This window comes from Emydura macquarii, unplaced genomic scaffold (assembly GCF_026122565.2).
Source record: "Emydura macquarii macquarii isolate MOO-44397 ecotype Brisbane River unplaced genomic scaffold, CSIRO-AGI_Emac_v2 contig_1050, whole genome shotgun sequence".
NCBI lineage: Eukaryota > Metazoa > Chordata > Testudines > Chelidae > Emydura > Emydura macquarii.
The window spans coordinates 8,214-21,215 of NW_027131187.1; the positions used below are offsets into that span (position 1 = coordinate 8,214).

Genomic DNA, 13,002 nt, shown 5'->3' on the forward strand with positions numbered 1-13,002 from the left:
ATGTGTCCATGCGAGTATTGTGACCTAGAAGCCTGGTTCCAAGGCCATTGAACTGATTGGAAAGATATTTGTGCAATTAGAAAGGATGTTGGTTCAAACACATAGTGTGTAGTTAATGGTGGGGAGGCTAAGTAGTCACAAGAATTGCTTCCACCCTAGAAGGATTTAGAAGGCTGAACTCCACCTTGCCTCTAATTAGACACTAGTGTGGATTCTAAGAACCAAAATGGAATCCTGTGCATGACAGCTGATTTTAATCGTGATACAACTCTGAGTCACCCTCATAATTTCCAGTTCTTCAATGGAGAACTAATCAAATGGAATTAGATCTATACCTGTGTCAACACGAAGGATTTCAGTGGGATGATACCAGGAGGGCATGTTGCCCATAAAGATTTCAGAAGAAAGGAACTACAGAGTGTAAAGTGCTGATCATCATATGTGGGACTGGGAATTGAGTAATTGATCAAGCATGACAAATGCATCACAATAATTAGAGGAGTTACCAATACAAGAAAACATTTGGTTTGGTCAGTGAGAAGATATGCAGGAAAACTGATTGGTTTGGTTACTGATAAGGTCTTAGTACAGAAAGGGTGTCTCCTATCCTTCCCAATGGCTCGAAAGGCATATAAAAGTGCTTGCAAGTCCAGGTTGTTCTATCCGTTCCTCTTGACTTCTTCCCTTTGGTGAACTGGGTAAGTCTCTTGTATTCCTATTTTTCTGGTTGTTGCTTTAGTGATAGTTTTCACTCCAGACAGAGCCTGCACCAGTGCCTTGAGACTTAACAATGTCAGGAAAATGGTTCTTTCTTTCTTTCCATGAGAGCCTTTCTGTAACTTGTCAGTTGCAGGCTTTGGTGGATGCAGACTTTACAAATATAATGCTGGGATTTTCAAATCCACATATGGGAATTGGGATGCCCATTCCCAAGAATTATTATAGGAAAAGGCATGTAAATCCATTAGACAATGATAAAAAATTTCAAGCTTCAGTTGCTTTGGTAATAGACAGTACAACTCCGTCTCCTCAGAGATAAATACAATTTCCAGATATTCAGCTGACTTCACTGAACTCACAGCTATTTACACAAGCTATGGTCTGATCCTGCTGTTTCCATACAATGCTGGAGGTGAGTTTAGGACTCATCCAATGACTCACCCGTGGCGGTGGGTAGGACACTTCCACTGTGCTCTATTTGTTAGCATTCTCTGCCAGGGAAAATAAGCTATCACTTCACTTGGTGTTGTAAAGATTACTGTTTGCATGAAGCAATGAAAAAGTAATTTGTAATCAACCTGCTACTATTTTTGTGGGGGAGAGGGCTGAAGCCTAAGGGGGAATCCTTGCAAAGGAAGAAGGAGTGAGCACATATTTTATGTTCATCAAATGGAACCTACCGAGCCCCCATTACACCAAATTCAAAACCTGCATTTCCTATTCCACTCTCAATAATATCAATGGGTTTTTTTCTCTCTACTTTGCTTTGCAGGCTTCCCTCCATCACAGAAGATGTCTTTCAACAAAGCCCTGTGTAACCCGAACCCAGATTGCTATCCTGATATCTGCCCACGCCCATGTATTGACGTCTGCAATGAGCCGTGTATCTCATCATGCGGAGATTCGACTGCTGTGGTGTATGCACCCCCAGTGGTTGTGAGATTCCCAGGACCAATGCTTGCTACTTGCCCTCAAGACAGCTTTGTGGGAACCGCCTTACCTAATTTGCCGTATGGACCAGGGGGCGGATATGGGTCCGGTGGCGGTGTCGGTGGGTCTGGGAGTAGTTACGGTGGTGGTGTTGGAGGAAGTTATGGTGGTGGATTCGGGGGAGGCTCTGGTGGTGGTTTTGGGGGAAGTTATGGTGGTGGATATGGGGGCGGATACGGAAGTGGTTATGGAGGCTCATGCGGTAATGGGGGCTCATACAGATCTGTCAGGAGGTCACAATACTGCAGTTCTGTTTCTGGGGGCGGATACTCTGGAGTCGGCGGCAGAAAATGCGGGCCATGTTAAACCCAGAAGAACGATCCATGGAATGAGAAATATTCAGGAAATGACAAGGCAGAGAGTCATCGCTGACCTAATGGACAATGATGCCTACAAGTGCACTTGAAGTCTGTGTGGGCTGTGGGTGTTCATAGCCTCTGTACATCAGGCCTGTCTACATCTTCCTCTTGTTCCATATTACTGTAGTTTTATGATCTAAGGATTTTGCAACTTAGTTTCATGTTGATATTGTGCTTTGTCCAATTTGATGTTGAACTGACTAAAACAAGGAACTTGGTTGAGAACAGGATGTGATTTTCAAATGCTGTAGCTTGAAGAAAGAAAGCCGAACATCTTGTGTGAAATGCATCACTTTGGAGCGGGTGATTGGTTGAAGCTCTTATTGTAACCTGAAATACATTCCCTGTACTCTGCATTCATTCATTCTGCAAGTCTGTACTCCTCTGCTCATTCCCATTAAATATTATGCCGCATCACAGCAATGGCCTTCTGGTTTTCCTTTCTCCTCCATTCTTTCATTCCAAAGCCCTTTGGGTGAAATTTGCCCCCCATGCAGATGGTTCATAGCAGCCCCATGCACGCCATCAGGTCCACTGAAGCACTTAATATATATAGCTCGCTCCTTAGTTAAGTGCTCAATAGCACTATGTAGGCCATTTGCACAGGGAAGGATTTCCCCCTAGTTACACACGTCTCAGAGAGAATGGAACTCGAATATATTTCCCTGCTCTAAATATATTATAGAATTGTAGAATCCTGAAAATATAGGGCTGAAAGAGATCTTGAGAAATCATCTAGTCCATACCTCTGTGCTGTGGCAGCATCAGGTAGACCTTGACCATCAGGTATTTTCTAACCTGTCCTTATAAACCTTAAATAACAGGAATTCCACAACTTCCCTTGGAAACCTGTAATCAATGTTTAACAATCACTGTAGTTTGAAAGACGTTGCTAGTATCTACCCTAAATCTCCCTTGGTGAAGAATATGCCAATTACATCTTATTTTATTTTCAATGGACATGGAGAACCACTGATCACCATCCATTTTATAGCTGTCCTGTAGATATTTGAAAACTGTCAGACTGCTTTTCTTAAGACTCAGTATGCCCAGTTTAATGACATTTTAAAGGTTAAAGGTCAGTTTTCCAAACATTTTAACATTTTTGTAGCTGTCTTCTGGAGTCTCTCTCACTTGTCCACGTCTTCGCTACTGAAGTGTGCTGCTCAAAATTGGAGACAAAACTCCAGCTTAGGCCTAGTGGCATACTGAGGAGGGGGCCGGACGGGCCCTCCGCCTGCAGTTGCATCAGCCAGTGGCCAGGCTTTGACAGCCCCACCTGGCTACCAAGGGCTCCCGATGTCGGGGGGGAACAAGTATCCTCCCGGCCCCTCCACCCTCGCGCTGGGCACAGTGGCTCTATTTAGGTAGGGCAGGGGAGGGGATTTTTCCTCGGCTTGTTTTTTCATTACAGCTGGGAGTGACGTTGCTTCCTCGGCTCCCTCCCTTCCATTTCCCTCATCAGCCAGGACTGGGAGCAATGACCTTGCTGACATATTAAAAAGGGAGGAGCAAGCTCCTGGGGACATCAGAAGACACAGCACTTCTCAGGCGAGGGAGGGGGCTGCTATCCTTGGCGCATTCAGGCGATGATTATCTTCACAGATAGCCCAACTGTGGAAGTTTAATGACACCAACGAGGCGCGGAGTCCCCAGCCATGCAAGACGAAGTAGCAAAACAAACAGGGTCCGGGAAAGAACCCGTAGCACTCCCGCCCCTTGCCGCTGGGCGGCCCAGGGGCATCAGCCTATGTCACTTCTGCTCCCAGCTGCACCCACCGCCCCCAGGTGTGGTAGAGACCTTGAAATGGGCCTGCAGACACCCTCCCCCAACCCAGGGCATGTTGCCGCTGCTGCCGATGGGGGTTGCAAATGCAAGCATTGGCCCCCAGGCTCCAGAGACCCATCGTACGCCTCTGGTTAGGCCTCACCAATGCCTGCCACATGGACAATTTGTTTCCCAAAATTAGTACTTTGCACTTGCCCTTTATTAATTTCATTTTGTTGATTTCAGGGGAATCTCCAATTTGTGAAGCTCATTTTGAATTCTCATCCTGTCCTCCAAAGTGGCATCTTCTATCAGCTTGGTGTTATCTGTAGATTTTATTAGTGTACTGTCCACTCATTATTCAAGTAATTACTGAAAATATTGAAGAGTACAAGACAGTGGATAACCTCCTGTGTGTCGTCCGTAGACATAGCCTTCCAGGTTAACAGCAGACCATTGAAAACTACTCTTTGAGTGCAGTCTCTCAAGCAGTTATGGACCCACCTTACAATAATTTCATTTCAACCATGTGTTTGAGGGAACTAGGTTCCCCTAATTTGTTTATAAGAAAGTCCCCTAGGACTGGATCAAAAATTTTTACTAATATTAGGATGCAATGTGGTCTAAAAAGTAATTATCCTACAGCTAATTTATTGTAACCATTGAGGGGGTAGGAGTGCTAGTCTTAGAGAAAATTGGAAAAGGATTTTAGATGAATAATGTATTTCTACTTACTAGATTAGAAAACCTTCGCGTGCTTCAGGGTCTCCCAAAATTTTTAAGTCTGTTTGGCAGCACAATATATTCACAGGAAAATTGAAAGCCAGGAATATAAAATGGGAATATTTCCAATGTCCCCATGAGACATCTTCACAGGCACTTGGCTCCAAACAAGACATGTTGAGTACTTTTGAAAACCAGGGTTTTTCAAGTTGTTCAAAATGGCACACAAAAATAACTTGTCACTATTGAAAATTTTGGCCCTGTGTTTAGGCACAGGCATCTTGAATGATCTTTGGTAAATCCATGCCTTCTGTTATCTTTCTTCAAGTAGTCTTTCAAGCAGTTAGGTGCCCACCTTATAATAATTTCCTATCAAGCATGTGGTTGAGGGAAATGTCCCCTACTTTGGCTATAATAATACCCTGTGCCAGAGCCGGTGCAGCACGCGGAGAGAACACACTTGCAGTCAACAACCGACAACAGGCTTTATTTCTATCTCTCATGTGATTCTTCCTTCTCTTTCTTGGGTGCATTGTCCCAGGAGAACGCCTTTCTCTTGTTACATCATAAGTGGAGATGTAGTTCCAAGATTTGAATCCCAGGATTTATACACCACTGCCCTCTTTCTTTTCACCTACTGCCACTTCTCACTGCAAACCAGGAGGCAGCCTTCAGTCACGGATCATTCAGTCCTTGGGTGTCCTGTTCTGATCATCACCTGAGTCCTGGACCTTCAACCATAATTCACATGACTGGACATCCCTTCAGATTGGAGTGTAAAGAACCGAAGAACATGAGAACATAAGAATGGCCAGTAGGGTCAGACCAATGGTCCATCTAGCCCAGTATTCTGTCTGCCGAGCGTCACCAGTGTTTAGATGTTTCAGAGAAAGTGAACAGAAATGGGCAATTTATTGAGTGATCTATCTCATGTCGTCCAGTCCCCGTTTTAGAGTGTTAGTGAAAGCCAGAGCATGGGGCTGCCTCCCTGACCATCTGGCCTAACAGCCATTGATGGACTCAATGAATTTAAGAAATTGTTTTGTGAACCCAGTTATACTTTTGGCCTCACAATATCCCCTGAAAACAAGTTACACAGACGGACTGTAAATAACACTTCCTTATTCACTTTCTCTACACCATTCATGATCTTATTGACCTGTAACATATCCCCCCTCAGTCCTCTCTTTTCCAAGACGAATACTCCCAGTCTTTTCAATTTCACCTTATATAAAAGCTGTTCCATAACCTTTTACCTTTGCATTGCCCTTTTCTGGACTTTTTCCAATTCTAATATATCTTTTTTGATATAAGGTGAACAGAACTGCACAGAGTATGGAAGAGGTGAGCATACTATGGATCTATTTAATGGCATTATGAATTTCTCTGTCTTCTGGATCTGGCCTTTTCCTTCAGAACTCTTAGGTGATACTAAAGGGTCCTGGTGACTTATTACCATTTCATTGATCAGTTTGTGCCATGTGTCCTGGACATATGTCCATGCGAGTATTGTGACCTAGAAAGCCTGGTTCCAAGGCCATTGAACTGATTGGAAAGACATTCATGGAGTTCAGAATGGGTCCTGCTCAAACACATAGTGTGTAGCTAAGGGTGGGGAGGCTAAGCATCCACAATAATGACTCCCACCCTGCAAGGATTTAGAAGGGTGAACTCCACCTTGCCTCTAATTAGACCGTAGTGTAGATTGTAAAATCCAAAATGGAAATCTGTGCTTGACAGCTGATTTTAATCATGATACACCTCTGAGTCAGAGAACTGATCAAATGGAATTAGATCAAATGGAATTAGATTTATACCTGTGTCAACACCAAGGAGATCTGTCGGATGATACCAAGAATGTATATTGCCTATTAAGATTAAAGGAACGGCAGGGTGTAATGCATATATCATATGTGGGACTGGCAATTGAGTAATTGATCATCCATGATAACCCATTATAATAATTAGAGGAGATACCGATGCAAGAAAATATTTTGTTTGGTCAGCAACAAGGCTTGCAAGAAAATATTTTGTTTGGTTACTCATAAGGTCTATTTTAAGGGTGTCTTCTGTCCTTCCCATTGGCTAAGAAGGCATATAAAAGTGATCTCAACTCCAGGTTTCTCTATCTACTTCTACTACTCTATCAACTAGCTCTTGGTGTACTGGGTAAGTCTCTTGTATTCAACTTGTTCTAGTTGTTGCTTTATTGACAGCTTTTGCTGTAGACTGGGCCTGCACCAATAGTCCATGACTTTAGTAATGTTAGGAGGGTGTTTTCTTCTTTCCATAAGAGGCTCTCTGTAACTATTCAGTTTCAGGCTTTGGTGGATGAAGTCTTTAAAAATATAATTCTGGGATTTTCAAATCCACATATGGGATTGAGACTCCCATTCCTAATAATTACTTTGATCTTTAGAAATAAATACAATTGCGAGCCTTTCAGCTGACTTCACTGAACTCACGGGTATTTACACGAGCTGATCATCTGAACCTGCTGTTTCCATAAAACGCTGGAGTTCTGTTTTGAAAGATAACTATTGAACAATAACTTGGTTGTTCTTTATAGTTTAGCAGATGAACTAGATCTATATAAATTTGAGAGGTTGCAATTGCTTTATATGAATTCTCCTTCAGGGCAAACCTAGCCTCTGGTTTCAGTGTTAGGAAGTAATTCCCCTTCTGAGCAGTTTTCTCCAGAAAGGGCCATGTCAGGGCTCCTATAATTTCCTCTATATGGTGTGGTGCTGCACATCATTAGAGACAGGAGACTGGATGATATTGGATATTTGACCACTGAACTGATACAGCATGGCAATACTCAAAGTCTTAGGGGTAGAACTTGTAATCTTCAATCCAGATCTTTAGCTGGTGTAAGTTGAAATAGCACCTTTGAGTTTAAGTAAGTATGATGACGTGGATCAGATGAGGGTTCTAGCCCCTGTTTTGAGCTGATTTAAAAGGACACTTTTGCATTATTAACAGTGTCTCTGCACTTCTGTGTGATAAACTTTCCAAAATGATTTGAAAATTCCGGGCGTCCATGATGGAAATATTCTCTAGTGTGCATTTAGTAATTAAACTCCATTGTTTTTAACTCATCCCTCCTGGACTGGTCAGATAGAAGGTCCTGTAGTCCTGGCACAAGACTGGGAGTCAGGAAATCTGCATTTGGTTGCTGCATTTGATCTCCTGTGTGATCTTGAGCATGTCCAAAGGGACCAACTTCACAAAAGGATCAGCACTCAGACAGTCTAGCTGCCTTGAGATGAGCCTTTCTTCTACATCAACAAAGAGATTTAAGACTCTTTAGGCAATGAAGTCCAACAACAAGATGACACTGGTGATTTCCAAACTGCTAAGCCTGTAGGCAGTTAAATTCCCTCGGCACCTAAGATTCTGTCTGTGGACATGCGCAAAACCACCATTGTCCTGATGTTGCTAAACTGCTCAATGCCCTGGTCCCAGTGGGAATTTGCCCCCGAACTCACCTGTAGGTCACAGTCCAGTAGGTTTTCTCAGGCTACACCTACCAGGTCAGGACCCACAGAAGAGACAAATGAGGGTGACCACATTAGGGATTTGGTAGGCTGACTGGCATTGGGGTGTCCCAGCATATCTGATAGCCCGGTGTTAAGGAGACCTGTTTGCAGATTCTCACATCTGTCTGACTTGGGAAAGCAACTTCACCCCAGATCTCTCATCTCCCAGATGAGCATCTTACCATTAGCTATAGTCTCTTACTCTTGGTTTGTACAGTGCCTGTCACAAGGCGGCCCTATTCCCAGTTGCAGCAATTATGAGATATTGGAATTCCCTAATGAGCATTTCTATCAAGAATAACACTTAGGAGAGCCCAAAATCTACTTGCAACTCATCCAATGATTCACCTGTGAGGGTGGGCAGGTCACTTCCATTGAGCCTCTGTGCTGCTAATATTCGCTCTGAGGAAAAATAACCAATCACTGCACATGGGTGCTGTGAAGCTTAACGGTTGCATGAAGCAATGAAAAGGTAATTTGCAATCACCCTGCTACTATTTTTGGGGGGAGGGAGCTGAAGCCTAAGGGGGAATCGGTGCAAAGGAAGAAGGAGTGAGCACATATTTTATGTTCATCAAATGAAAGCTACCGAATCCCGTATTACACCAAATTCAAAACCTGAATTTCCTATTTCACTCTCAATAATATCTAATGTGTTTTTTTCTCCCTACTATGTTTTGCAGGCTTCCCTCCATCACAGAAGATGTCTTTCAACAAAGCCCTGTGTAGACCGTCCCCAGATTGTTATCCTGATATCTGCCCACGCCCATGTATTGACGTCTGCAACGAGCCGTGTATCACATCATGCGGAGATTCGACTGCTGTGGTGTATGCACCCCCTGTTGTTGTGAGATTCCCGGGACCAACTCTTGCTACTTGTCCTCAAGACAGCTTTGTGGGAACCTCCTTACCAAATTTACCTTATAGACCAGGAGGCGGATATGGGTCCGGTGGTGGCATCAGTGGGTCATTCGGTTCTGGTGGTGGTTATGGGGGTGGTTATGGTGGTGGTTATGGGGGAGGCTATGGGGGAGGCTATGGTGGTGGTCATGGGGGAAGTTACGGTGGTGGTTATGGTGGATTCGGGAGTAGTTATGGAGGCTCATGCGGTTATGGGGGCTCCTACGGCAGGAGATATTGCGGGCCATGTTAAACCCAGAAGAATGATCCATGGAATAAGAAATAACCAGGAAATGTCAAGACAGAGATTCATCACTGAGCTAAGGGACAATGACATCCACAACTTCACTTGAAGTCTGTGCGGGCTACGGGTGTTCATAGCCTCTATAAATCAGGCCTGTTTGTGTCTTCTTTTTGTTCCATATTACTGTAGATTTATGATCTATTGGTTTTCCAACTTACTCTTATGTTCATATAATGCTTTGTTTTATTTGATGCTGACCTGGCTAAAACAAGTAACTTGGTTGAAAATGGGACGTGATTTTCAAACTCTGTAACTTGAAGAAAGAAAGCCAGACATCTTGTGTGAAATGCATCACTTTGGAGTCGGTGGTTGGTTGTAGCTCTTATTTTAACTCTGAAAATCCATTCTGTTTACTCTGCATTCATTCTGCCAGTGTGTACTTCACTGCTCATTCCCATTAAAAATTATGCTGCACCATAGCACTGGGCTTGTGGTTTTCCTTTCTCCTCCATTCTTTCGGTCCAAGGCACCCTGGGTGAAATTTGCCCCTGTTCAGATGGTCCGTAGCAGCCCCATGCACTCCATCAGTCCCACTAAGCACCTAAATAAGAAGCAAATCATGTATATTAACTGGTCAATAGTATTGTGAAGGCCATTTTCACAATGGGGGAATTTTCCCTTGTTACACACGTCAGATGGAATAGAACTAGTTTATATTTCCCTGTTCTATATATTATATATAATTGTAGAATCCTGGATATATAGGTCTGGAAGGGACCTTGAGAGATCATCTAGTCCAACCCTCTGTTCTGAGACTGGACCAGGTAGACCTAGGTCATCCCTGACAGGTATTTGTCTAACCTTTTCTTAGAAACCTCAGTGATGGGGATAACACAACTTTCCTTGGAAGCCTAAAATCAACGCTTAACTGTCATTATAGTCAGAAAGTTGTTGCTAATATCTAACCTGAATGTCCCTTGCTGCCACATTTAGGGCAAGCAGTTGGTTTTACCCTTGGGAGATCATACCTGCTGACTCTACGTTGTTGTTATGTTAACATAACCTTTGTGTTGTCTTTGATTGCCACGCATTTCAGTGTATTATGTCACACTTTGGGAGATATGTAGTTGTTGAAGGGGTGTAAATTTATTCAGTGTCTGAGGAGAGATGGAGAGTAGGGAGGTCTATATATCTCCTGGTTCTGCGGAACAGAAATGTAGCCGAGACTGAAAGACTCACACAGAGAATATCCCTGTTTCCAGATCCTTCATCCCTGCAGCTCCTAATCCTTCCTTTTACAACTTCGTACACTAGGAAGAACACGACCTATCAATTTAATAGCAGCTTACGATTTCGCTGCTTCATGAGATCAGTAATTCTCATAACACCCATCTGAAATAGGTAGTTATTATCTTCTTATCTAATAAAGGACCACCGATGCCCAGAGACTAATTGAATTGCCTAAGGCTACTTCAGTGGAAAGACTGCGACAGGAACTCAGGCACACCTAATTATTAATAGTATTGTAAATTATAATTTGAACTCTTGTATCTCCAGGATGCAACCAGTGAGATCTGGGCCCCCTCATGTTGCTTGTGTTACAAGCCCAGAGTCTGAGGCAGTCCCCATCTCGAAGAGTTAACAAATTAGCTATACAAGATAGCAGAAGGGTGGAAGGAAGGATTATTAGTCCCATTTCGGATGGGGAAATGATGATTGGAGAGATTAAGAGAAAGGTTTTCATTATTGCTGAGCACACTGAATGCTGAGCTCTTCAGAAAATCTAGCTCCAACGGACTTGCCCAAGATCTCACAGCAAATGAGTGGTGGAGCCAGTGAAGTGGAATTCAGATTTTTTGTGTCTTAATCCATAGCTTTACCACAAGATAATTCATTCTCCCTAAGATCCACATCTGATACTCAGTTGTCTAGGCTTAATTGTGGTGTGTGCTATTCTCTTTTGAGCTCCACGTCCTGCAGTTCTCTAGATTTCTTCTGGTTAAACCCACAGAAGAATCCTGTCACAATGGCTTGGCTAAATCTCTGACTCTAAAAAATCAAGAAAATGGCAGATTTAGAATATTTCTTTCATGGACATATAGTACTCTGAAATGAATGTGAAAATTTCTAACAACTTATAGGGTGGAGACAATATTAATCATGCCACATCCCTTGGAAAGATTTAATCTCACAATGCAAACCAGTTCTGCGCACCATCAAATGACAACACTTTGGTTTCTAACGCCGATGAGTCAATAATAGATACTAATGATAAACAGAAAATATTCATTTATGAAAAGAGGGCTCTTGGAAGGCGCAGTGTCATACCTGAGTTTCTTTGAATGGAGCTATACTAGCTTATACCAGCTCAGAGTTTAGACTTTGCAATTTATACACATATGAATTGAGGAATTTCCAGATTGCATTTGACCACTTGTCCATGTCCTTTAGGATTCTGTCTCTCATAGGATAAAGAAACAGATACTTCAGAGCAAGTCTGAAGAACCACAAAGTGGTCCAATATAGAAGAAGATCTTCTTCTTCCTCTTCAAAATTTAATTGTTATACCCCATACTGTAGGGAATAGATTTATCTATTTAAAAATCTAACTATCTAATGACACTTGAATAGTTATTTAGGAAAGCCAGTTGCCATGGTTAGATGCAAATAGAAGAGTGAGATCCTCAGGTGGTATAAATACGTTGACTTACATGAGTAGGTTGAAGAGGTGGCTACATATACATATATTAAAAAGATGCCCAAGTAATGCTGTCTAATATCAAAGGAATTTGATCAAAGGAATTTAGCCTCAATTTAGCCTGAATTTCTGCAAGATTGAGTCAAAAGATAAACTATCAGTGAAGAAAAATCACAATAGTGATAAAGTGTTTGAATTTAATCAGATTTATCCAGTTTACCCTAAGGTAATAAGTCCAGAGAATTGGTTAGAAGAGCCCTCAGTTGGGAACACATTTGTATGTTGTTTTAGCCCACTATGAGGATGTGAGATTCCCTTGGTACAAGCAGTTCTTGTCAATCATTAAACAAATATTTTGCACAGGTAACTCCTCTCACTAGTGGGAATTGTTATGATTCTCTCATTCAAACTATTTGTTAATTCTCACTTCCTGACTGTATGATATGCACATTACACTCTACAGATTGCTTTCATCTGAAATTATTCTGCACAACGTTCATGTGAAGTATCATTCCACATTCTTTCCTGGTATCAAAAAGGAAATGAATCTAGCTCGTTTTGTTTATTTCTGTTGTTAAAAACTACACAAAAATAGCGGGAGTCTCAGAGCTGTATCAGTTCCTGTCTACACTACCTGAAAATCTGGCCCTATATTTCAAGTAATGTGTTCCTAGGCCCTCCAGTTCTTGCCCTCATGTATATTCTCTTCCTCCTTGTAGGAAAAGCATCTTCAGTTCTTTAGGCATGTCTATTCATGTCTTCAGCAGACTGTTCTGACTCTAGGTGAAAGCTCCCATGTCCTACGAAAGTGTGTTGCCCAGAACTGGACACAATACTCTATCGGAGGCTTCATCACTGCTGATTAGAGCAGGACAATTTATTTCCTAAAAATAGGACTTTGCACTTGTCTTTATTGAATTTCATCTTGTTGATTTCAGACCAATTTTCTGATTTGTCAAGGTCATTTTGAATTCAAATCCTGTCCTCCAAAGTGCTTGCAACCCCACTCAGCTTGGTGTCATTTAGAGATTTTATAAGTGTATACTCCACGCCATTAC

At 42.3% G+C, this 13,002-nt stretch overlaps 1 protein-coding gene across 1 annotated transcript; it reads left to right on the forward strand.

Moving 5' to 3' along the window:
• The first annotated feature begins 1,512 nt into the window (after nt 1-1,512).
• On the forward strand, nt 1,513-2,016 carry LOC137151417 (claw keratin-like). The gene has a single exon (XM_067545685.1). The coding sequence runs from the start codon at nt 1,513-1,515 to the stop codon at nt 2,014-2,016; it is 504 nt and encodes a 167-aa protein (XP_067401786.1).
• The last annotated feature ends 10,986 nt before the right edge of the window (nt 2,017-13,002 follow it).

Bases quoted from the DNA above. Each gene is read 5' to 3' on its own strand.
- LOC137151417 (XM_067545685.1), top strand. From the start codon at position 1,513: ATGTCTTTCAACAAAGCCCTGTGTAACCCGAACCCAGATTGCTATCCT.